General features: G+C 38.1%; 1 protein-coding gene across 13 annotated transcripts in view; it reads left to right on the top strand.

Annotated features, from left to right (window-relative positions):
- The window catches only part of RAD51B (RAD51 paralog B), a 681,452-nt gene that overhangs the window by 12,314 nt on the left and 641,990 nt on the right, over positions 1–27,148 (top strand). For all 13 annotated transcript variants that reach the window (XR_014312601.1, XM_082734027.1, XM_082734033.1 and 10 more), the window contains exons 4-5: positions 881–997; positions 21,353–21,489. Coding sequence is in view for 12 of the 13 variants with exons in the window: in XM_082734027.1 (XP_082590153.1) it covers positions 881–997; positions 21,353–21,489 (254 nt within the window). In the remaining variant the exon portion in view is untranslated. The remainder of the gene's footprint in view (positions 1–880; positions 998–21,352; positions 21,490–27,148) is intronic.

Below are 27,148 nucleotides of genomic sequence, written 5' to 3'. Positions count from 1 at the left end.
GGCTTGATCTCAGTTTATTTGGGCAATTTAATAAAATAGTAATTTTTAATGTTAGAAATTATAGAGGTAAGCGTTCTTAAACATTGCTAGGTATGTAATCACATTAATCACATTTTAAAGGCCCCTTTTCAGAAGAAGGTAACATTCACAGGTTCCAAGGATTTGATGCAGACATTTCTTGGGGGTCCATTTCTCAGGCTACCATAGCTACCTTCAATCTATTCTTCATAGACCAACCTTGGTTTGAAAAGATAACTTGAGCATGCCATTCCTTCTTGCTCTCCACATTGACCCCAGACTTCAACAAGGCTCTTTCGTGATTTGGCCCCTGCTTATTTCTCCAGCCCCATCATTGGCCCCACTGTGACCACACTCCATCTTTCAACCATTCTAACTTTTTATTTTTTGTAGTTTTTAATTAGTTTCCATTTTCTCCCTTTCTTTATGTGTTCTGTCTCTTTGGCAGGAATATGTGTATTTCCTTTGCTTAACAGCTATTTCACATTATAGCTCAGACATCCAGCTCCTCCTGAACTCTTCCTGGACCACAGAATTTATAGATGAGGTATATACTGTCTCTGTGAGTCCATTTTCCCTGTCATGGTGTCTCTGATAACTGTATTATAATTGCCTGGTTTCCAGTCCTAATTTCAACTGCTGGGTGACCATAGGTACTGTGAGGGCAGGGCCTCTGTCTCCTGTCATATCCCCATATTCTGGCATAGTCTCTGGCATGGACTAAATATTCATTTAACAAATAAATGTTTGAGGAAAAGAGAGATGGATTGGATTCCAGCTGCTAGAAACTGAGGTTTGGAGTGGGTTTCTGGTTTTTAATAGAAATGGAGATTGAAAAGAACATCTTCTTTTTCTTGTTCAGGCTTATGGGATGAAGATGCAGACGTCTGCTTCTCTCTCCCCAGCGTTCTTAGCCACAACCCTTTCTTCATTGGATGAAGCCCTGCATGGTGGTGTGGCTTGTGGATCCCTCACAGAGGTAAAGGAGAAACTTTCCAAATCTCCCACTGGCCTGTAACCTTCAGAGCCAGGGGAAAAAGTTGAGTTGAGAAACATAGATTATTTCATACCTCAAGGGCATGGTTCTCCACTCAGGACCTAGTATAGTTGCTTTTCAAAAAATAAAGTTATTCAGAACAGTCCTTCCTGACCATGAAGTCTGCTTTGGTTGCTGTTTCTTAAAATTAACTTAGAAACTGATGAATATTATGGAATAGCATGAAGCGATTTGGGGGAATTAAAAAAGGAACAGTACTTAGTGTATGAGGAAGGAAAATTTGAAATTTTATTAACGTGGGCAAATCATGGTATTAAACTGAAGTGAGCTATTTTTAGTTTCTGTTGTAGATAAAATTTGGTTCTAGGATGTGATAGGCTGTGTTAGTTTTGTGTTGTTGCACAACAAATTACTTCAAAATGGAGTGACTTAAAACGACAATTGGATACTTACTATTTCTGTTTCTTTGGGAGTGGCTTAGCTCAGAGATGTCCGTGAAGGATTCAGTGTCTTGAAGGCGTGTGGGGCTGGAGGATATTTCCAAGAGGGCTCACTCATGTAACTGGGATGTTGATGCTGGTTCTTGGTAGGCGGTCACAGTTCCTCTCTGAGTAGGCTCTCCACAGGCTGCTTGAGTTCCTCAGGACATGGTGGTAGACTTCCCCCTGGGTGAGTAATCCAAAAGAAGGCAAGATGGAAGTGGCAAAGCCTTTGATGATTTAGTTGTGGAAGTTACACACCATCAACTTCTGCCACATTGTCTTCTTAAAAAGCATGTCATTAAGTACAGATCACATTCAAGGAAAGAGAAAATTGGCTTTACTTTTTGAAAGAATTATCAAGAATTCAAGGACATTCCTTTTTTTTTTTTTTTAGAGAGGAGAAGCGGGGAGGGGCAGAGGGAGAAGAGGAGAGAGAATCTCAAGCAGGATCCATGTGGGGCTTGATCTCACAGCCCTGAGATCATGCCTGAGCCAAAAATCAAGAGTTGGACACTCAACAGATGTTACTTTAATACATTTGTATATTGTAATATGATTGCTGTTGTAGCAATATTTACCACATAATTATAGTACAATATTACTGTCTATATTCATTAGACTGCATTAGAGCTCTATGGCTTATTTACTTTTCATTACAAGTTTGTACTGTTAAACACCATCACTTTTTAAAAAAAAAAAATTATTTTAGAACAAGAGAGAGGGCACAGGTGAAATGGGAGGGGCAGAGGGAAAGAATCTCAAGTAGAGGCCATGCTGAGGGTGGACCCTGATGCACGGCTCAGTCTCCAAGACCCTGAGATCGTGACTTGAGCTGAGATCAAGAGTCAGTTGCTTAACCAACTGAGCCACCTGGGTGCCCCAAACACCATCACTCTTATCTCCCCACCCCACGCCTTTTTAACCGCCTTTTTAATTTTATAGATTTAACTTTTTAGATTTCACATGTAACTGATACTCTATAGTACGTTTCTTTCTCTGACTTATGTTGCATAGTGTAATGTGCTTAGGGTCTGTTCATGTTGTTGCTCATGGGAGGTTATCTTCCTCATGGCTGAGTAATTTTCCATTGTGTATATATGCCCCATTTATTAGTATTATTTTTATTAACATAATGTTAATGTTATTAATGTTACAAATAATGTTATTTGTTTCAGGGGTACAGGTCTGTGAATCATCAGTATTACATAATTCACAGCACTCACCATAGCACATACCCTTCCCCAGTTTCCATCACTTAGCTGCCCCATCCCTCCAACCCCCTCCCCTCCAACAACCTTCAGTTTGTTTCCTGAGATTAAGAGTATCTTATGGTTTGTCTCCCTTTCTGGTTTCATCTTCATTTTTCCCTCTCTTCACCTATGATACTCTGTCTTGTTTCTCAAATTCCTCATATCACTGAGGTCATATAATAATTGTCTTTCTCTGATTGACTTATTTCACTTAGCATAATACCCTCTAGTTCTAGCCGTGTTGTTGCAAATGGCAAGATTTCATTTTTTGATGGCTGCATAGTATTCCATTGTGTATCTATACCACATCTTCTTTTATCTGTTCATCTGTCAATGGGCATCTAGTTTCTTTCCATAATTTGGCTCTTGTGGACATTGCTTAAATGCTGCATTTTTTAAAAATGCTGCATTTTTAAATCCATTCACCTGTGATGGACATTTAGGTTGTTAACATATCTTGGCTATTGAGAATACTACTATGATAATCATTGGAATGCAGGTATCTTGATGAAATAGTTTTTACTTCCTTTGGGTATATATCCAGAAGTGGAATTTCTGAGTTCTATGTAGATCTATTTTTAATTGTTTTGAGGAACCTCTATATTGTTTTGCATAGTGAGATTGAAGATATTTAGAAACTACCACAGTTCTTTCCCGCATGCTGCATTGGCATGCTTACTGGTCCAGTGTGATAACTCACACACTTACCAGGATACTCCTGAAGAACTTCTTGCCTGAGACTTCTAGGGGCATAGATATTTTAAGCAAACAAGAGCAAACTCTGACTTTCTCATAGTCATGGATTCCAGTGTAGATTTTTTTTTCTTGAAAATGGGCATTCTGTTTTAGATACTATACCTTATTTTATGTCCTGTCTTCTAAGAAAGGTTTAAAAATGTGTGTGTGCTAGCTTAGAGGATGACTATTAGATAGTTGATAAATGAGTGAGCGAATCTTTAAAAGAAACAAAACCCCCTGCTGTTGCAGGGTACCGCCACCAGATGGTGCCAGAATCTTACTTTATGTAATCTTTTTGCACTCTAGCGGGACGTCTTCAAGTGAGTTTGTAATGGCAGTGTTCCACAGTTACAAAGTTACTTAAATAACAAAAACTGAATTTAAGATTAACTAACAACTAATTTAAAAAATGTTTAAGTTTTAGAATACTTTTCAATACTTTTTCACTTGACATTTGTCAATTCTTTCTGAATCCAAGTGTTAGTTTCCAGCCATGTTGGTGTTTTGTCATGATCTGCTTGGTGGACTTGGAGCACAGATGCTCTGACTGCTTTTTAGTGGCCAGTTCTGTACTTCCTGTTTTAGGTAGAGGTAGCTTCTTCAGTTGTTTTGGGATTTTTTTTCAGTTGACTATAGGGAGTATTTCTATTTACCTTTTATTAAAATTTATAAAATTTTAATGTATATTATATATATATAAGATTAAATATAGTCTGCATGTGTAAGTTATGAAGTCTTATGACCCTATGACTTAATAAGAACCAGAACAATACCAGAACCATTGAAACTAACCGTGGGCTTCTCCCTGATCCTATTTTTACCCTTCACTGAGATCTAATTTTTGTCCTGAATTTTTACCATTCCTAAAATTTTTTCCCCTTTAGTTTTCTTTTACTATCTATGACCTAAATAGGTGCTATTACATTTATTTAGTTTTGCTTTGTTTTGAGCTTTATTAAATCATTTCTGTGATTAATTCATATCATATTTCTTCTGTGAATTATTTTTTTTTTCCACTTAATAATGTCTTCTAAGATTTAACCATGTTGTTTCAGTTGACAGGAGTATAATTCCCTTTTCTTGCTGTATCATATTCCATTTTGAAAATATGCCACGATTTATTTTTTTTCCTGTGAGTGAACATTTGGGTTGTTTCTAGATTGCTGCTAAGATAAACAAATCCTATGAAAATTGTACATGTCCCTGCATCACATGTACAGGTATTTCGCTGGGACAGGGATTGGTAAATTTCTGCCCAATGATCAAATCTAGCTTGGTGTCTGTTTTTGTAAACAAAGTTTTATTATAACACAACTATGCTGATTTGTTTATGTTTTGTCTGCTGCTGTTTATATGATAGAAGGCAGAGTTGAGTTAGTTGTGGTAAAGATCTCATGGTCTGTAGAGCCTAAAATATTTACTATCTGGATCCTGTCTAGGGTATCTACCTTGGAGTGACTTCCTGGTTATAGGATATGTGCATAATGCAACTTTGCAGAATCAGGACAAATTGTTTTCCAGAGCGGTTGTACCTGTTTGAATTTCTACCAGTGATGTGCAGGAATTCTTCTTGGTCCATGTCTTCATTCCTTGGTATTATCAGATTTCTTAACTTATGCCCATCTTTGGCATCTATGATCTCAGTTTTCATTTTCCTGATTTCTAATGAGCTTGAAAAATTTTTTCACAAATCATTTGGATATTTTATTTTATTTTATTTTATTATTTTTTTTTTTTTAAAGATTTTATTTATTTATTTGACAGAGAGAAATCACAAGTAGGTAGAGAGGCAGGCAGAGAGAGAGAGGAGGAAGCAGGCTCCCTGCCAAGCAGAGAGCCCGATGCGGGACTCGATCCCAGGACCCTGAGATCATGACCTGAGCCGAAGGCAGCGGCTTAGCCACTGAGCCACCCAGGCGCCCCTCATTTGGATATTTTAATAGCAGTTTTATTAAGGTACAATTTAACCACTGTAAAACCTCAATGATTATTAATTGATAATTCAAGTAATTTTCTAGTAAGTCATCACCATAGTCCAGGTTTAGAACAGTTCCATCACCTTAAAAATTTCCCTCATGCATATTTATAGGTAATCCTTGCCTCCATCCTCAGCCTCGGGTACCCACTCATCTGTTTTTCTGCTTCTATCTATATATTTGCCTTTTCTAAACATTTCATATAAGTGGGATCATCTAATATGTATTCTTTGTGTTTGGTTTCTTTCACATAGCACAATGTTTTTGAGGTTCACCCGTGTTGTAGCCTGTAGTAGTAGTTTGTTCCTTTAAATTGCGGATTTGTATCCCGTTGTATGGCTGCAGCACATTTTGTTTATCCATTCCTCAGTTGATGGGCACTTCGATTGTTTCCAGTTTTCATCCAGCAGGAATAATGCTGCTATGAATTCATGGATAGGTCTTTGTATGGACATAGGTTTTTGTTTCTCTGGGAGATTACTAGGAATGAGTGGATAATGGATACACTGAACTTTTTTTTTTTTTTTTAAAGATTTATTTATTTATTTATTTGACAGACAGAGAGAGAGAGATCACAAGTAGACAGAGCCCGATTCTAGACTTGATCCCAGGACCCTGAGATCATGACCTGAGCCGATGGCAGCGGCTTAACCCACTGAGCCACCCAGGCGCCCCTACACTGAACTTTTTAAGAAACCCCAAGACTGCTTTCCAAAGTGGCTGTACCATTTCACATTCTCACTGGCAAAGTGTGACGGCTTGTTTCTCCGCATCCTCACTAACATTTAGTATTGTTTATCTTTTTGATTTTAGCTATTCCAGTGGGTGTGAGTGGTATTTCATTGTTGTTGTTGTTTTTTCTCCCCCTTGGGGGACGATAGGTGCCCCATCCTCACGCTCACAGCCAGGCTTGCTGTGGAATTGCCAATTTCATTGTAGTTTTAATTACACTTCTCTAATGACTAATGATATTGAACACCTATTCATGTGCTTACTGGCCATCTGTGTATTTTCTCTCTTTTTAAAAAAGATTTATTTATTTATTTTAGAAAGAGAGAATGCCTGCGGGTGAGCAGGGGGAGGGGCAGAGGGACAGGGAGAGAAAATCCTCAGGCTGACTTCCTGCTGAGTGTGGAGCCCCAGGCAGCTCCATCCCACAGCCCTGACCTCATGACCTGAGCCAAAATCAAGGGTCAGAAGCTTAACGGACTGAACCACCCAGGCACTCCCTTTTTCTTAAGTGAAGAGCCCTAAAGGGCTCTTAAGTGAAGTGTCTAGTCAGATCTTTCGCCTATTTTTTAATTGGTTGTTTTCTTGTTACTGAGTTGTAAGCATTCTTTATATATTCTGGATACAAGTCCTTCATCAGATATAGGATTTGCAATTGTTTTCTTCCAATCTGTGGCATGTCTGTTCATTGGTTTGTTTACGGCAGCTTTTGGAGTCCAGTCTGTCAGTTTTTTTCTTTTATTGATGGTGCTTTTGGTCATCTCTACAATTCTTTGTCCAGCCAAAGACACGGTGATTTTTGCTATGTTTTCTTCTAAAGTTTCATAGTTTTAGGTTTTACATTTTGTTTATGATCTATTTTTTTAAAGATTATTTATTTATTTGACAGAGAGACAGAGATCACAAGTAGGCAAAGAGGCAGGCAGAGGGAGAGGAAGGGAAGCAGGCTCCCTGATGAGCAGAGGGCCTGACGTGGGGCTGGATCCCAGAACCCTGGGATCACCATGGGAGCCGAAGGCAGAGGCCTTAACCATTGAGCCTCCCAGGTGCCCCTGTTTATGATCTATTTTGAGTTAATTTTTGTGTAATCTATTGTGAGCTAATTGAGTTAATTGCATACTGTCTTTTTAAAAATATTTTATGATAGTTTGTATAAATTAGAATTATTTGTTTCTTGAATATTTGATAAAAATTTTCTGAAAAATTGTCTGATCTTGGTGTTTTCCTTGTGGGAAGATTTAAAAAATGAAATAAATTCCTTTAAGGCTTTATGGGACCATTCCAGTTTTCTGTTTCTTACTGAGTAGTTTTGGTGAATGATGTTTTTATGAATATGCCCATTGTCTTTAATTTTTCAAATTTATTGTCATAAAGTTATTCACTGAATTCTCCTCATTTTTAAGTCTGATTTTAAAAAATTGAAAAATTTAAATCTGGTTTAATATGTGAGCTTATTCCCCTTTTCATTCCTAACATTACCTAGTTTTCTTTTTCTCTTCCTTTTTAAAAAGTCTGGGGCGCCTGGGTGACTCAGTGGGTTAAAGCCTTTGCCTTCGGCTCAGGTCATGATCCCAGGGTCCCGGGCTCGAGCCCCGTACCGGGCTCTGCTCAGCGTGTAGCCTGCTTCCCTTCCTCTCTCTCCGCCTGTCTCTTTGCCTACTTGTGATCTCAGTCAAATAAATAAATAAAAATCTTAAAAAAAAGTCTGGTGAGAGTTTAATATTATTATTCTTTGCCTTTTTTTTTTTTTAAATTTTATGATTTATTTGTCAGAGAGAGAAAGAGAGAGAGAGAGAGAAAGCAGGGTGAGGGGCAGGCAGAGGGAGAAGCAGGTTCCCTGCTGAGCAAGGAGTGTGAGGTGGGATTCAGGACTCCATCCCAGAATCCTGGGATCATGACCCGAGCCTCAGGTAGACAATCAACTGAGCCACTCAGGTGTCCCTATTATAGTCTTTTCAAAGGACTGTGCTTTTTATTGTTCTTTTTTGGTCCTCTCTATCTTTTCTTCTACTTCAATGATATATTTTATTATCTCCTTCTATGTAATAGCATGTTTTGTGAGATTATTTCTACCCCCCCAAAAGTTACATTTAATCTATTAATTTTCAGTTTTTTGTTCTTTTTTTTTTTTTTTTTTACTCTGCGCTTGTAGGCTATGAATATCCATTGCTTCATTTTTAAAATACAAAATGAAATTTATTTTATATAAAATTTATTTATATAAAATGAAAATTATAGCAGTTTCATTTTTATTTAGTTTTAATGGTATTTTAAAATTTCCATTATGATTGCTTCTCCAATTCATGAATTATTTGGAATTTTTGAAAATCTAAATTACTTAATTAAAAAATTTATCTTTTGGGGCGCCTGGGTGGCTCAGTGGGTTAAGCCGCTGACTTCGGCTCGGGTCATGATCTCGGGGTCCTGGGATCGAGTCCCACATCGGGCTTTCTGCTCAGCAGGGAGCCTGCTTCCCTCTCTCTCTCTCTGCCTGCCTCTCCATCTACTTGTGATTTCTCTCTGTCAAATAAATAAATAAAAAATCTTAAATTAAAAAAAATTATCTTTTAAAAATTAGATTGTTAACCTAAATTCATTGGTCAGAGAACTTTATGTGATACTGACTCTCTGAAAATTTCTGAAACTTGTTTTAAGGTGTAATATGTGGTCAACTTTTATAAAAATACTCTAAGTGCAATTGAGAAGAATGATTATTCTCTAATATTTAAATGCTCTGCATATATGACCATTAAATTCAGCTTGTTATTTGGGTTGTTCAAATCTTTATCTTTACCAACTTTTTTTTCTCAGCCTGACCTAATAGTAATTTAGAAAGGTTAAAATGTTGTTGAATTGACAAATTTACTTGTAGTTCTATTATTTTTTACTTAATGTATTTTGAGCCTATTTTATTGTGTTTTGACTTAACACATTTAGAATTGTCCTTTGTTTTTAGAGAACTGAACCATGTTCTTGGTTCTTCTATAGCACTTGTCACTGTTAAAACTGTAGCGTTTGTATGCTTAATTAGTGCATGTCTTCCTCACTGGAGAATAAATTCCAAGTGGGCAGGGATTGTGTCCTTATAGTTAGATTCACAGGATTAGCATATGTAGGAGGTAATTAATAAGTATTAGTTGAGAGAATGAGTTTGTATTTAAACACTTACGTAGTGCTTGTTTACTGTAATGCTTTGGTTATTGCTATGTCTTTCATATTCTCTCCTTGGATCTTGAAATAAGCCAAACTTTAGTAATTTTTAATGTTATATTTATTTTGATTTGTATACCATTAAAAATGATCACAATAGGGGCGCCTGGGTGGCTCAGTGGGTTAAACCTCTGCCTTCGGCCCAGGTCATGATCTCAGGATCCTGGGATCGAGCCCCACATGGGGCTCTTTGCTCTGTGGAGAGCCTGCTTCTTCCTCTGTCTCTGCCTGCCTCTCTGCCTACTTGTGATCTCTTCTGTCAAATAAATAAATAAAATCTTAAAAAAAAAATGATCACAATAGTACCCCTAAGGAATATGAGTTTTCTACTTAACTGATCTTTTATTAATGAACATCAGTGATTCTTTCATTTTAGGAGTTCTTTTCTTAAATATCTCTAATATCTGTGTATCTTAGCTGCATATTTATAGATCTGTTAAATATTGCTGTTTAACAAATCATTCTGAAGTTTAGTGGCTAAAAACAACAAGAAAGATTTATTACCTCACAGTTTCTGTGAGTCAGGAATTCAGGAGCATCTTAGCTGGTTTTCTGGTTAAGGTCTCTCATGAGATTACAGTCAAGGTATTGGTGAGGCTGCAGTCATCTGAGAACCTGACTGGAGGTGGTGGAGATGCTTCCAAGATGGCTCACTTATGTGGCTGGGAAGTTGGTCCTGGCTCTTGTTGGCAGGAAGTTTCAGTTATTGGCCACCTGGACCTTTTCACAGGACTGCTTGCCTGTCTTCCTGACGTGGCAGTTGACTTCACCTAGAGTAAGTGATCTTAGAGAACAAGGCAGAAACGGCATTGTCTTCTATGGCCTGGCTTTGGAAATTACATAGCATTACTTCCACCGTAGTCTATTACACAGACACACCTGTTACAGTGTGGGAGGGGAGTACAGAAGGGTATGAATACCAGAGTGAGATCACAGAGTGGGTCCTTCTTAGAGCCTGGCTATCACTGTATATGTGTGTTGATATATGTATGCATGTATGCGTGTGTGTGTGTGTGTGTGTGTAAGTCTTAAAAAACTTTATTACTTCTCCGTTCCCAGAGACTTTGTGGTAGACAGAATTCTGAAATGGCCTCCCAGAGATGCTGTGCCACAATGCCTGGAACCTGCGGATGTGATGAGCTAGCATTCCCGTTATTATGGCATGTTCTGTGGCACAGTTGACTTTAAGACAGGGAGATCTACTGATCTACTTCCATGGGCCCTTGAAAACTGAGCTTTCTCTGGCTAAAGAAGGAGAAACCAGAAAGATCGTGAGAAGGAATGTAGGTAGGTGGCCTCTCAATGCGGTGAGCAGCCTCGTAGGATGGCCAGAGAGGAAACAGCTCAGATCCGCGGCTGCAGAGCAGGGGGTTTTGCCGCGCTGGCATCTTGGTCTTGGCCCGGTGAGACTGAGTGGAGAGCCCTGTCAAGCCCATCTGGACTGACTGCTAACCTACGGAAGCGTGAGAATCTACAGAAGTGTGAGATAAGAAACGGGTGTTGTGTTAGGCTGTTAAGTTTGTGGTAATTTGTTACAGAGCAATAGAGAACTAATATGGTGTCACTGGAGGTGATACCATATTAATTAATTGCCTTGCATGATCTTTGTTTCTGGTTAAAAGGTCAAACCTAGAGTCCCAGATACGAGGTAGATGTCACATCTGGTGAGAGAGGTAAGGCAACTGGTAGGATAAACTTCGATGAGGCCTGGAGATGACAGAGGGAGTAAGAGTAAGTCTGGAAACATTCTGCTAGTGTTTTTATAGCTGCTCCTTCCTGATGCCCAGTTTTGATTGATGTGGACGTCGCTGAATCTGTGTAGGTGCAGTTACAGCACCAAGATCAAAAGTGGAAGTAGAGAAGCACTCCTCGAGCTGAAAGCAGAAGCAGCAGAGGAGAAATCAAAGAGAAACTGCCTCTGCGGAATCACAGATGAAACTGAACTGCGGGGCTTTGTCCCATTCCCTGGGAATATCACATTCCTTACTCGAGGAATATCTAAGCAGATAATTTGGCATCTGCTATTACTAACGATGGGTAGTAAAGATATGTTTGAAATTTAAAGTTTAAAAGTTTATATAATGTGGAGGTCAAACCACCTGGTAGCCTTCTCATAGGGGATCATGTACATTAAATCAGTGTTTTTCAATCGTGTTTTCATTTTCTCCCCTTATGAGCTTTTTAGACATTTTTTTTTCTAATGAAGCTTCCTTCCCCATGGAATTTTAATGCTGCAGATACATTATATGCCTGTTTATGTACTGTCTGTGTATCTGTGTTTTAGGTTGAAAAAGAATAAAATCTAACCCTTCCCACCCCCAATGCAGGTTTCATCCTTGGGGGTCAAGATTACCCCTACTAAGAATGTAGAATAAAGATGCTAATATGACTTGGTAAAATTAAGGTTGTATTGAAAGGGATCGCCAAAAAAAAGTGTTTTCATACTGCAATCCTGAGGTTACTGGACTAGAGAACTGGTCCAAACTCATGTCAACAGACAGATAAAAGGTCTGCATATCTTTGTTCAAGGGTACCTCTGGAAGTGTAAACCTATGAAGCCTGCCAAATCTTTACAGCATTTGAGAGGGACGATTATACCCAGATCCTTGCTCTAAATACTGAGAAAGGATGTAGCACGTTTTTACTATTTGTATTTCCTGACACATTTCTATGCTTTGTTCATGATTTAAGTAGACCAGTTGTCCTTGAACAGGTCAGTTTTGCTTTGGAAGTGACTATTCTACTATCCCAAAAAGGTAGGAGCAGGATGCCAGAGTCCTATTTTGGCATCCTGATTTTTCCTCAGAACAGTTAGATATGCAGTTCTTATTCTTTCTTATTGGCTAGGTTAGCTGTGGCCTGCACGATCACTGGAGCTAATAGGGCAGGATCGTAAACTTAAGTGCCTTCAAGGACCAGGCATGTGATAGGAGTGCATAAACAGTGAAGTACAAGACATGAATTTTGATTAGTCAATTTTGGCTGCTTACACTGCTTACAACAGCAGCAAACATTTATTTTTCTTGCTCATGGGTGTGTAGGTTGGACAAAATCGGTCTCATCTCCTTCAGAATACAGCCAGGGTAGGTGTGCTCCATGTGTGACAACAGCACTAGGATTGCTAGGGAGAAACTTCAATTCGAATTCCTTGACCATAATCTGCTGGTTTGTTTATCCTGCCCAGTGTTTTGAAAGGCAAGATAGTCAGGCCCCTGTCCTAATACAGGATCTTAGCAGGTGTGGTTGATTGGATCATTGCTCCTAATTCTTCACTCACTTCCTGGTTTAGAAATAAATGTCTTTCTCCATAAAGATTTCATAGAATCTTTTATATAGCACATGTTATATGATTGTTAAATGGATGATGGTGTCCCTTGATACTGTTGATTTTTTTTTTTTTTTTTTAACTGTGAAGCTTGGGGTACTTGTCATTTCCATGTCCTCCTCTGTTTTTCTGCTCAGTTCCCCTCCCTTCTTTTTTGTCCCTTCCCATGTACTTGAAAGATAGCAGTTGTTAATATGAAGTAAGAAGGAGTAGTGGAGAAAATCCAAGATATAAAACCTTCCACATGTTGATGTAATTTAAGATCAAGGTTTTTTTCACAAGGCAAAGTAGTACCTGGCCTTTCTGAGATTGAGATTTTGTTTGTTGTTTGTTTTAGGATTTTGAGAGTTAGTTATTTTTCAAATGAATTCTGTAGATCGAAGGCCTACTCATGTTTCTACATGATTGTAGAGCAAATGGAGACAAAAGATGGGTGAGGGGCATTGTTTAAAAAAATATTAGGAAGTTTCCAAAGCTCTTTTCTCAGATCAGAACCAGACAGTCCTTAAATTTTCTCACGTGAAGTATTGGTTTGGCAGATGGTCCATCCTGTTGCCCCCATCTTCAGTGAGAGGAGAGTTAACTTGGTTTTAGGTCCTGTCAGGTCCAGGTTTCACATTCATTTTAACCATTCAGTCTCTCTAAAGATTAGAATGACTAGGCTTCATTTTTACTTCAGTACAACTGGACTTTCTTTGCTTAGGAATAATTTTCTTTCTCCTTTAAACTAATTATTAATATTTGCTTTCCTGTTGATATTTGAGTGATCCTCACCGCTGGTTATTTTCGTTCAGTTCTTTTATTTCTCAGGCAGGGTTGAAGCCCAGAATCTAAACTATATGAAGCTGATTGTATTTTACTGGTGTTTTCTGTGTGTAAATGTTGTATTCACTCTAGAGTTTCCAAGAAACAACTAACCGAGACTATTCTGGTTTGGCATGTTCTCTCTCTCTAACCACCATTGGAGCTGAACCTGGGAACTGAACACAACTTGAAACTTTGTGGTTTGGCTGGGAGAATTCAGAGCTAAACTATCTGAAGCTAAAAATTATTAATGTTGAAATGTTTTAACCCACTAAGTAAACCTGAAAAAATAATGAAATTTAACTCCAGTCAGCCCATCAGAATTGCATGCAGCATAAATTTTTTTGAATCTAGAAAGAGAGTGAAAAATGTATGAAGACGATCTGAGATTGCTATAGAAATTAGTTATTTTAGCTTAAACTAATGTAATTATCCAACTTCAAATGCAAAGTCAAAACAAAACAAACCCCAGAAATCTTATAATGTTATTCACATAATGTTCTATTTTTCCCAGACTATGCTGAATAGTATGTGAAAATAATGAAGTAGAAAAAATGCCAGTTCTATTTGTTTTTAAGTTTTCAGATTTTTTTAACATGTTTTCTTTAAAGATGGAAAAATGAGAATACCTTACATTTTCATGAGACTTGATATATTACTGAATGTTTTCATGTGTATCATTTTAATTAAAATAGTGGCTTGTTTTACCTTTCCACTAAAAATCGCAAAGGATTTAAGGGGTTTAAGCTCATTAAACCCTTTAGGTGTGTAGGGGTACCTGGGTGGCTCAGTGGGTTAAGCCTTTGCCTTCGGCTCAGGTCACAATCTCAGGTCATGATCTCAGGGTCCTGGGATCGAGCCATGCAACGGACTCTCTACTCAGCGGGGAGCCTGCTTCCCCCTCTGTCTCTGCGTGCCTCTCTGCCTACTTGTGATCTCTCTCTCTCTGTGTCAAATAAATAAATAAAATCTTAAAAAAAAATCCCACTGGTATGTAGATAGTATGTATAGAAAGGTAGTCCTCTGTTCCTCTCATTAGTTAAAACTCTGAAGAGTAACTGTTTTTCATATTCTAGATCCACTTACAACTTTCACTGACAAAAATTACTTTTCCTCTGATTTCTGATAATTAATTTGATCCATACCATCTTTGATAATAATAAAAGAGTGTTTGGGGCTCTTTAAAACTAGCAGTTTCCAAAGTGTGTAAGTATGGTCCATTAGTTTGTGGGAAAAAAAACCTTCTAACTTCTATTGGTATTTCAACCTAGAAAATGAAATAAACCTTAATGAGTATTTTTTTTAAAGATTTTTTTATTTATTTGACAGACAGAGATCACAAGCAGGCAGAGAGGCAGGCAGAGAGAGAGAGAGAGAGAGAGGAGGAAGCAGGCTCCCTGCTGAGCAGAGAGCCCGATGCAGGGCTCGATCCCAGGACCCTGGGATCATGACCTGAGCCGAAGGCAGAGGTTTTAACCCACTGAGCCACCCAGGCGCCCCTCTTAATGAGTGTTTAATGTATAGAGTGACACTGGCATCTTCACTTGGTCTATGTGTCAGACTGTCATATGTCAGGTATAGTCCATGAGGAAGTATTACAGAAGATTGACAGAGGCACCTTGCAGTACCTTTATTTTCAGCGTAATGGGATGAATTGTAGTTCTACATACCTACTTAGGTGGATTTTGGATTTGACTAAACCAAATCTCATAAAACAAACAAATGGCAAAAAGATTCCTGCGAAGAAACTGTATACTGGAGTCCATACTAATAATGTGCTAGGAGTGAACCACGTGCATAGACAAGTCAGCTGATGAATCTCCCTTGACTAGTGAAGTCAGTCCCTGACAATCTAATTCCATCCGAGATGACATCCAAAATTTTTTGAAATTCTAAGGACAATTTGATATAAGGGATTATATCTATTACCCTTTATATTGAAACTTTTGTTGTTTTTTTGTCCCTTGAAATACTGAGTAATAATAGGAAGCCATCATAATTAAGAAACACACAGGATAGGGCGCACGAGTGGCTCAGTCAGCTGAGCATCTGACTCAATTTCAGCTCAGCTCATGATCTTGGGGTTGTGGATCAAGCTCCCTGTCAGGCTCTGTGCTCAGCATGGAGTCTGTTTATCTTTCTGTCTCTGCTCCTGCCTTACTCCCATGCTTTTGCTCACTCATTCTCTTTCTTTCAAATAAGTAAATAAAATCTTTTTTTTTTTTTAAAGATTTTATTTATTTATTTGACAGAGAACACAAGTAGGCAGAGAGGCAGGCAGAGAGAGAGAGAGAGAGAGAGAGAGAGAGAAGCAGGCTCTGCACTGAGCAGAGAGCCCAATGTGGGGCTCGATCCCAGGACCTGGGATCATGACCTGGGCTGAAGGGAGAGGCTTTAACCCGCTGAGCCACCCAGGCGCCCCTAAGTAAATAAAATCTTAAAAAAAAAAAAAACCACACGGGATAGGAAGACAAACTTCCATAAGTTTTTAGTGACATTTAAATTCAGTATGTAGAAAAATATCACTAAAATTAATGATAGATATTTAAAAGCCTCTTTTGAGTTTTCTTAATAGTAAAAGGCCAAATGTAATATATTATTAATAATATTAGGGACACACTTATTCTTCCCGTTACAATAAAATGAATGAAATAAAGCAAAGAAAACAATACGGCAGCAACTTAAATGGATTCTTTTGTGGACAGATACTGTCAGAAGTTATATAGAAATAATTAGAGATTATTTGAAACATTAAGAATTAAAACAGATTATTCAATGTAGAAAGATACTATATAAACTATGGAAGTTTCTACCATGACCCAGATGATCATTTTAGCTTGATTTTGTTTCAGTAGCGAAATACAGGAAGAACTAAGTTTTTTTTGTGTGCCATTAAACTAAAGATGGGTCAGGGAAGATATATTCTCCCAATAAGCTTCCTGAATTTAATACAATGTTTATATGACTTCTTGAATATGAACAATTTCTTGAACATAAAGCAGTGTTTATGAGGGAATTGCCTGGGGTGATGGTAATGTTTTGACTCATAGGGGTTTAGATTACATGTGTGTATACATTTGTTGGAACTCATCAAATGGTAAACTTAAGATTATGCATTTTACTGTATGTAAAATTTACCTTATAAAAGGAAAGAATCAAACATGTTAAATTCATATTAATGATATACATGCTGAATTATTAAGGGAAAGCATGCTGAGGTCTCTGACTTACTTTAAAATGCATTAAAAAAACCAGACACTGAGACTGGCTCAGTGGGTGGAATGTGCTGTTCTTGATCTTGGGGCTCTAAGTTTGAGCCCCACACTGGGTATAGAGATTACTTAAAAATAAATTCTTTAAAAAACCAAACCAAACCTGGGATAGATTGATGAATGGATAGAGGGATGGGTTGTTGGATAGATTAGGGTAGTCTAGTCATAGTAGTAGTAAAAATGGTAGGTAAGTTGTAGGTATATGGACAGACGTTCTCTCTCAAGAGCTTTTGAACTTTTCTGTTGCATTATCCTTAGGCTATCTGTAGCAACACAGAAGTTGATATCAGATGTGTGGAGAGTGCTTCAGGATGGTATTAGCATTGTTAATTTTTATAAAAACCTGGTTAGTGAAGTGTGGAATCTCTCCAGCACTCTGTAGTGAGATGGGGACTGGCCATGAAGATCATTTGAATCCCAAGGGCTTCTTTGGTGATCTCACAGCAAAGAAAAGAGCTGTTGAATTCTACCCACTGAGGATAGGTGAAATGTGTTTTTAAATGAAAAGATATGTCAGATTTGCTGACCTTTTTTATATGAGAAGTGGCTATATAATATACTTCATAGGACATTAAAATTAACCAACCACCCAAATCAGTGGTATACTCTGACAACATCCCTTTAAAGTAAAGGTAATGTTTTGGGGTGCCTGGGTGGCTCAGTGGGTTAAGCCTCTGCCTTTGGCTCAGGTTGTGATCTCAGGGTCTTGGGATCGAGCCCCGCATCAGGCTGTCTGTACAGCGGGGAGCCTGCTTCCTCCTCTCTCTCTGTCTATTCCTGATCTCTCTCTCTCTCTGTCAAATTAAAAAAAAAAAATCTAAAGTAAAGGTAATGTTTTTTTTTTTTTTTAAGAATTTTATTTATTTATTTGACATAGAGAGATCACAAGTAGGCAGAGAGGCAGGCAGAGAGAGAGGAAGGGAAGCAGGCCCTTGCTGAGCAGAGAGCCCGATGTGGGACTCGATCCTAGGACCCTGAGATCATGACCCGAGCCGAAGGCAGTGGCTTAACCCACTGAGCCACCCTGGCATCCCAAGGTAATGTTTTAATAATGAGTGAGAAAGTCAGTGCCTTTTTGAAGACAGATTAAAATACGGAGTGTGTTTTTTTTTTTAAATTTTATTTATTTGACAGAGATCACAAATAGGCAGAGCAGCAGGCAGAGAGAGAGGAGGAAGCAGGCTCCTCGCTGAGCAGAGAGCCTGATTTGGGGCTCTATCCCAGGACCCTGGGATTATGACCTGAGCCGAAGGCAGAGGCTTTAGCCCACTGAGCCACCCAGGCGCCCCCAGAGTGTTTTTAAGAATCATTGCTTGAAAATGTTTCTTTTATAATGTTATTTTTGTTGTCAAAGGTAACTGTGTTGTGAAAACTTTGTTATCTGCACACTTAAAAAACCTGTAGCAGTATTTGCTATACTGTTGAAAAATCTTCTAAATAAAGAATTATTATTTTTAAACCAATTGTTAAAAATCTTAAAATGCAGTATCTTTTGATTATGTTGTAAGAACAATTGATTGACATGAGGAAAGATGGAAATTTATTAGCCAAAGTTCAACAAAAACTTTTGCTAATTGATGGAAGTTATTGAAAAATGAAAATAGTAAGAATGAGTGATATATTTTAAAAATTTCAGTTCTTACGTTTTTGCAATTATCCCTTTCTTAACTAAACTGCCATTGCCTGTAAATACTGAAATATTTGGAACTTAGGACCTGACATTTCAATTACTGAATGACAAATTCTTAAATAATAATATTATTTCATTTGTTATTTTCATTATTAAAATTGTTTCACTAAAAGTGTTAGGTTTTTATGAGAATGAAAAGATCTGGGGACACTTGGGTAGTTCAGACAGTTAAGGGTCGGACTCTTGATTTTGGCTCAGGTCATGATCTCAGGGTAGTGGGATTGAGCCCTGCCTTTGGCTCAGTCATGATCTCCGGGTTTTGGCATTGAGCCCCATGTCAGGCTCCTTGCTCAGTGGGGAATCTGCTTCTCCCTCTCCCTCTGCCTCTCCCCCTGCTCATGCTCTCTGTCTATGTCTCTTTCTCTGTATCTCTTTCTCAAATGAATGAATAAAATCTTAAAAAAATATGTGCGACTAATAAGATATGAGGGGCACCTGGGTGGCTCAGTCAGTTAAATGTCTGCCTTTGCCTCAGGTCATGATCTCGAGGTCCTGGGATGGAGCCTCACGTGGGGCTCTCTGCTCAGCTGGGAGTCTGCTTCTCCCTCTCCCTCAGCCACTGTCCCCCCCTTCACGTCCCCTGCCCTGTTCATGTGTGCTTGTGCACATGCTCTCTCTCAAATAAATAAATAAAATTTTTAAACAAAATAGGGGTGCCTGGTTGGCTTAGTTGTTAAGCATCTGCCCTCAGCTCAAGTCATGATCCTCGGGTCCATGAATTGGGCTCCCTGCTCAGTGGGAAGCCTGCTTTTCTTGCTCCCATTCCCACTGCTTGTATCCGCTCTCTGTCAAATAAACAAATAAAAATAAAGATAAACCTTTAAAAAAAAGGATATGAACTATTTTAAATGTCTTAATCCGTACTTTATGTATGCTTTATATTGTATAGAATGTATTAGTAAAATACTATGTATATAATAAATATGTGTACGTTGGAAGACCATAATAAATTTTGTTTGTTTTTGGTTGGTCAGACTATGTAATCAAAAAAGTTTGGAGACCCCTTTCCACTGATGACTCATGATCTGGCAAACTGTTATTGGTATCAACAATTTATTCTGAAAGTCTAAATCACTGTTTAGAGATTATAATAAATCAGCACATGGTTTCTAACTTGTGAGCTTTTGTTTTTTAATGTTGAGCCTTGATAAATGAAGGTTAGCTTAAGTTTAAATTTTTAGACTATGGTTCTCAAAAGTATACAACAGCATAAACATCATCTGGGAATTTATTAGAAATGTAGATTCTCAGGCCACATCCCAGACCTAGTGAACCAGACATGCCAGTTAATAAGCTTGCCAGGCAAGTCCAGTGCTCACTTGTTTGAGAACCACTGGCACAAGTGATGTAGACTCATGGGTCATCCCTGCTTATTTCTCCCTACTTCATGATGTATGTAAGACAGTTTATTCAAATACTTATAGTCTAAGTCTTAGCTCAGACTTTTTTGTCTCTGAGATTTTTTTTCTCTCTTCCTTCCCTCTTGTTCTTTCCCTTCCTTTGTGAAAAATTGTGTTACAATTATTAGTGTTACTTTGACAAAAGGGATAGTGTTTTGGTTCTTAATATTTGGATGCAGCAGCCAGTGTGACAAATAGCATATGTTTAAAGGGTATACACACACACACACACACACACACACACACACATATTTTAAAGACCATTTATTTATTTATTTGACAGAGAGAGAGAGAGAGAGAAAGTGAACGAGGGAATACAAGCATGGGGAGCGGGAGAGGGAGAAGCAGTCTTCTCTCATTTGGAGCCCCATTTGGGGCTCCATCCCAGGACCCTGGGATTGTGACCTAAGCTGAAGGCAGATGCTTAACGACTGAGCCACCCAGGCACCCCTAAAGGGGATTTTTTTTTTAACATTTTCAAATTAAAATTTTTAAAAAGATTTTATTTATTTATTTGACAGAGATCACAAGTAGGCAGAGAGGCAGGCAGAGAAAGAGGGGGAAGCAGGCTCCCTACCGAGCAGAGAACCCGATGCAGGGCTCCATCCCAGGACCCTGAAATCATGACCTGAACCGAAGGCAGATGCTTAACACATTGAGCCACCCAGGCGCCCCTCAAATTAATTTTTATTCATTACTTCTAGTTGTACTTGAGAATTTCCTATTTTTTTCCATCTCTATCCTCTTGATTTCAAATTTTGTAATCTTAGAATAGCTTTCACCAACTAAAATTTCAAAGTATGAATCACCTAGAGTCAACCATTGTTGAATTTTGTTAACAGTTGCTTAATCTTTCTCTGTGTACACACACACACACACACACACACACACACACACACACACTTTTTTTTGCTGAAGCATTTGAAAATAAATTGTATACATCAGTACTCTTCATTCCTGAATTCTTTACTGTTCACAATAAAGATCAAAGTAGCTTTTTAAGGGACTAGTACAAAATTATTCTAAAAGGCCAACATATAAGAAATGCTAAACCAATTATTAAAGCCTCTTAAATATTTTCAAGTTCCTTTTATAAATGTCTTAATGAGAAAAAGATACATAACTCCCAGTTCTAAATGTGTATATGCACCCTCTAGCCTCTCTTAACCAAAGCTTTTCATTTGAACTATAGAACACAGAGCATGATTTGAATGACTATTTTCTCATTTTTCCCCAAGATGGTATCTAACTAGTATCAATTAGAAGATATAGGGAAGGACTTAATTCCTTACAATGGATGTATTAGAATATTTAAGGAACATTCTAAGGAATGTTAAGATTTATTAAAGAACTCCAGGAACCCAGGTTAGTGGGACTGTGCAAGTGTCAAATTCTTAAAAGGATTTTGCTTTGACTACTTGTGATATTTATGTAACTATTTTTTTTTTTTTTTTTTTTTAGATTACAGGCCCACCAGGTTGTGGAAAAACTCAGTTTTGTATAATGATGAGCATTTTGGCCACGTTACCCACCAACATGGGAGGATTAGAAGGAGCTGTTGTGTACGTCGACACAGAGTCAGCATTTAGTGCTGAAAGGTGGGAGATTTAATTCTTTTCCATTGTAATGTCCTATTTTATAACTTATTTATAGCATGTAACATTTTCAAACAGGTTAACATTTACCTTTTCTTTGTGAGAATGCAGAATGTTAGATGCTGTTTTAAATGAATTTTCCTTTTAAGATTAACACAGGAAGCAGTTTCTTTTTGTCTTTTCTATCCTTTTGTCATTGGCTTAAGTGAGATTCCTGGACAGGCTGTTTTGCAGAAAGTCAGGAAAAAAGAAGTTTAAGAAACAGAGGGAAGGATATAAGTAAAAATGGGGAAGAGGGAAATTTAATTAAAAAAAGCAAAAGCTAAGGTGCTTTGTAACTCATTTCTAGTTGAGAGTAAAATATTAGTGAATGGAAAAGTTGCACATTTCAAAATACATTTTTTTTTTTTAAAGATTTTTATTTATTTATTTGTCAGAGAGAGAGCGAGCGAGAGCGAGCACAGGCAGAATCAGAGGGAGAAGCAGGCTCCCTGTGGAGCAAGGAGCCCGATGTGGGACTCGATCCCAGGACGCTGGGATCATGACCCGAGCCGAAGGCAGCTGCTTAACCAACTGAGCCACCCAGGCGTCCCTCAAAATACATTTTGATTGAGAAGTATTTCACTTTAATCTTTGCAACAGTATGTTATTCAACATAAACACACTGATAGTAAGTGTATCTGTGCTTGGAAAGGAAAGATTTCCTTATTTGAAAGGGACCTTTAACATTCTATGAGAGGCATTTGGTTATTTGGGTAATTCTGTACATCTGAAAATAAGTTTGGTCCTCCTCCTCCCCTGCTCTGATTAACCTTCATGAGCAAGAGTACTTATAGGTCTGGAGACTGATTCATTTTTGTTCTTTTAGTCAAGGTGTAGTATAGGTATAGTCCTTTGAGTCTGTCTAATTGTGTTAAAGTCTCTCCCTTATTTCTCTCTAAGGATATTAGTTAGATCAAAGTGTATTCGGTAGCCAGATAAGTTCCAAATAGATTATTTTGCCTGGAATTTATTTTCTTTGTTCTTCTCTATTGCTTGTTATGTATTTTCAGTATATGCCATAAGTTTGTCAGCTTTGTGAGTTTGTGTTATATCTTTGTATCTTCAAAGCCAAATCTAGTGACTGACACATATTAAGTGCGCAGAAAATGTTTGATAAATGAATGGACAGGCATTACTCTCAAATTGTGAAAACCAGACACCATTTCCTACTAAAAGGAATGAGGGTTTTTGGGGAAATGGCTGCTTCTAGCACTGGTGCAGGAAATTTTTAAGTCGAGTCTGAAACTTATCAGATGACAAGGAAGTTATCAAAGACCACTTAGGACTCAGGAGTCAACCTGAACAGGTTCCCACTGGCCAAAGATGAGACACACTGACCACCAGTAAGATAATAATGACAGTAGATTAAAACCTGTGAACTATGTTTAAAGTCATAAGTCTGTAATACACAGAAATTTAGAGAAGCAACTCATTAGTTTGAAAATGAGTTGAAAAAAAAAGGAAATCAAACATCTATTCTTTTTCTATATGAACTATATTACTGAGTAACAAATAGGTCTTTTTACAGGAGTATTCCAGCAATAATAAATGAAGAAGGACTGATAGAATATCATCAAATTAAAAACCCCAGCAATCTAATGGACCTAGGCATTGAATACTGTGATATAAGAAGAAATCCGTATTTTGTCTTTGTCCTGATTCTTGGCCAAAGAGCTTCTAAAACCTTTGGAATTTCCCGAGTTAATAGAAGCGCCAGGCGTATCATTTGTTATTCATAATCAGCCCCTTTCAAACATACCTGAGCTTATGCTAATGTGATTATTTTTGGTGGGGCCCTGGAAAGCTTCAGATGGGAGCTGGTGGCCAATCATGTGATTATAGAGAGGGGACTTTCAGCTCCACCCATTCCCCCCAACCTCTGAGGAAGGGAAAGAGGCTGGTAACTGGTTAATTGCCAAAGGCCAGTGCTTTAATCAATAATGCCTATGTAATGGGATCTCTACAAAAATCTCCAAATGATAGGGTTTGGAGAGCTTTGGGTTGGTGAACACAAGGTGCTGGGAGGGTGGTGTGCCATGGAGCCCTCCCCAATCTTTTCTTGAGTTCTATCTTTTATTCTTGTAATAATTTGGTAATAGTAAGTAAAATGCCTTCCTGAGTTCTTTGCACCATTCTAGCAAAATTATTGAACTTGAGGAGGGGTGTGTGGGAACTCCTATTTTGTAGTTGCTCAGTGGGTCAGAAGTAGTAGTAGTATTAATATTCCCAGAGGTCTAGGACTTGAGATTCAGGCCTTGATGTGGGGGGGCGGGCAGTCTTGTTGGTCTGAGCCCTTAACCTGTGGAGTCTGAGCTAACTCCTGATAGTTAAGTGTCTGATACCCAGTTGGTGTCGATAGGGAATTAAAAAATTGCTTGGTTATGGAAAACCCAAATATTTGATGTCAGAAGTATCATGAGTGACAATAGCTCATAAACATAAAGGCTTAATATCACAAAAAGAAAACTAGTCATTGTGGTACCTCCTGATGGAAGACTAGTCAAGCCTGAGTGTGATCAAGCTTTCAGATCCAACTACTAGTTTACAACATATATAGAGAAGAGAGGAACATGTTAAACAATACCAGAGAGTTGCAGTCAACAAAATCCGAACTGTGGCAAATGACAGAACAAATGATTCTTGGAGTTAGAGTTGGAGGAGGAACCTTTGGATTAAAAGGGATTTGAAAGGTATATTGCTCTCATCACATTGTATACCTTAAACCTACACAATGTTATATGCCAGTTATATCTCAATAAAGCTGGGGAAAAAAGACATATTGGTCAGTTCCAATGTGATGAACTTATTTGGATCTTAAATAAATGGTAAAAAAGAACAAAAGCATAAGTATATGAGAGCACTGAAAATCTGAACACTGAAATACATTTGATGCTAACACTGATAATCAAGACATTGTTTCACTCAGGTTGTCCAAATGAAATGTACTGTTTAAAATGCCAGTGACGGGACGCCTGGGTGGCTCAGTTGGTTGGACGACTGCCTTCGGCTCAGGTCATGATCCCGGAGTCCCCGGATCGAGTCCCGCATCAGGCTTCCAGCTCCACGGGGAGTCTGCTTCTCCCTCTGACCTTCTCCTCGCTCATGCTCTCTCTCACTGTCTCTCTCTTAAATAAATAAAATCTTAAAAAAAAAAAAATTTAAAATGCCAGTGACTAACCTTCAACAAACTAAAGGAAAGTTGGAAATGAGGTAAAATTTTAGTCCCTTTATTGGAATTATATTTCTTCCATTTTTTTTTTTTTTAAGATTTTATTTTTGAGTAATCTCTATACCCAGTGTGGGGCTCAAACTCAAAACCCCAAGATCTAGGGTTGGTTGCTCTACTGACTGAGGTAGCCAGTGCCCCTGGAATTATGTTTCATAATTTACAGGGAACCTTAATGAAGGTCATTGGAGGATAGGGGTTGAAATTTACATTGTTTTTACTTTTCTAGTCTGTTCTGCACAGGCTGGAAGAGTATGGTCATCTGGCTGCCACATGGATTGCATTCTGAGGTGTGGTGATAGGGTCAGGTGGAATCAAAAGTGCCAGTCCTCCTTCTGGAGTAGCTCCTTCTCCTTCTGGAGAGTTCGTCACGGGAGGACAGAGACTGGAGATGGCTCTGTACTGCCTGGTCCTATTTCATTTGTGCTATTACAGCTTGACCCCTATTTAGATTTATTGGGGGAAGGTTCGTTAATCAGTTAGGAAAGCTTTCTGCTGCAATACCCACAGAGCAGTGAGTAGGTGGTTGCAGGCACTGATTGGGAGCATTGATGACAGGGAGACCTAATAGGGCTGGGGCATTCCCAGTCAGTGGGAAGGGAAATACCAGCTATCTGTTTTATCAGGAAAAAATGTTTTTCAGAATAGCTGTCTCTTTCCCTCTGTTGATTTCCTTTTCATCCTCTGGAATTGTCATGCAGATTTCTCACTGAGACACCCCTATATGCAAGGGAGAGTGAGGAAAGGAAGGGGAAAAGATTGTCATAATAAGCATGATAAGTTAGTTTCCTGGGGCTGGTTAACATTGCTGCCTGAGTAAAATTGGGGTTCTCATAGTAAAGAAGTGGGAATAGATATTGGTAGGTAATTAGTAGTGTCTGTCACCACTGGGATCATTTCTGGACTTAGAGAAGAGGTAACAGCATGGAAAATGAGACTCAACAAAGAATGCGTTTTAGCTTTTTGTATGCCTCTGTATGTAGCAGTGTCTTCATTTTGTGCTTACAAGCAAGCTGTCTTATTAGCACAAATGAGAACGTGAGTTGAAGGATTATTCTGAGGAAGGTTAAAGGATTTGTGTAAAGGGATGCCTGAGTGGCTCAGTCGGTTGTTTAAGTGTCCAGCCCTTGATTTTGGCTCAGGTCATGATCTCAGGGTCATGATATTGAGACTCAAATCAAGCTCCATGCTCAGCATGGATTAAGATTATCTCTCTCTCCCTATAACCTTCCCTGTCCCCCATCCCTCTCCCTCTTGCTCTTAAGAAAAGAAAACAAAAAACTCAATTTGCTTATAGAGAATTTAGGGTAAGTGATAAAAAGTGGAAAGTAATTATAATTTTTAATTTTAATAATAATTTGCAAGTTACCTTTTTTATCAAGAAGGAGGGAAAAAAACAGGAGGAGTAAATAAAACTGTGTAAGTTTAAAATGCATTAAAAGAAAAAGAGAACCTTGTGGGTGATGTATTTAAAAACACTTTGGAAAGATTAGTTATATATATATATATATACTTTTTATATATGAAATTACATATTTATTTATATATATAAAAAGTTACTTATATATTTATTTATATATATTTTAGTTATATATATATATATGCTTTTAAAGATTATTTATTTTAGATAGAGTGGTATAGAGAGAGCATGTGCATGCACAGTGGGGAAGGGCAGAAGGAGAGGGAGAGAGAGTCCTAAGCAGACTCGGCTCCAGAGCCTGTCTTGGTGGGGCTCGATTTCATGATCCTGAGATCATGACCCAAGCCCGAGCATTGGTCACTCAACCAACTGTGCCACCAAGGCACCCCGATTAGTTTTGTTTTTTTAAAGCAATACACTAGTGCATTTTTACATATCTTTGAGAAGATAATCTAAAGTAGTATGTTAAGTATGCTTGTTCACCTTAGACTAAAATTTTATCTCCAAACTAATTAGTAATTACATAATAGTAGAGTCTGGTACTAACCCTCAGGTATTCAAGGACTGCCTTGTGGAGAGGGGAATGTTAAGCAAGAAGAGTTCTGGGTCTGCCTTTCTGATTGATTCAGAAGAGTCTATATTTGTTTAACCTATTGGACTTATGCTTAAGATCTGATATGGTCTTAGACACTCTGTGCTTATATATACCTTGAGAATATGGGTAAAGGGATTAATCTAGTGACTTGTACAAAAATTTTGGCAACCATGAGAATTCTAGTATATGAGAATTGAGGAACTACTGTCTTATCCCTGTTGGAGGTAATTAGGAAAAGATGGAACTAGAGTTAAGAATAAAGAAGGGATGGTAAATAGTAATAGAGGTTTTCAATATATAATTTTGGGAGAAAAATGGATAAAGGATGATAAAGTGGGTCTTCGAACTGCAAGTGGGTATGTGTGTGAGGCAAATTGAG

The sequence above is a fragment of the Mustela nivalis genome (assembly GCF_964662115.1).
Source record: "Mustela nivalis genome assembly, chromosome: 6".
Taxonomy (NCBI): Eukaryota; Metazoa; Chordata; class Mammalia; order Carnivora; family Mustelidae; genus Mustela; species Mustela nivalis.
Note: the sequence above shows the minus strand (reverse complement) of the source record. Positions and strands in the feature narration are given on the sequence as shown.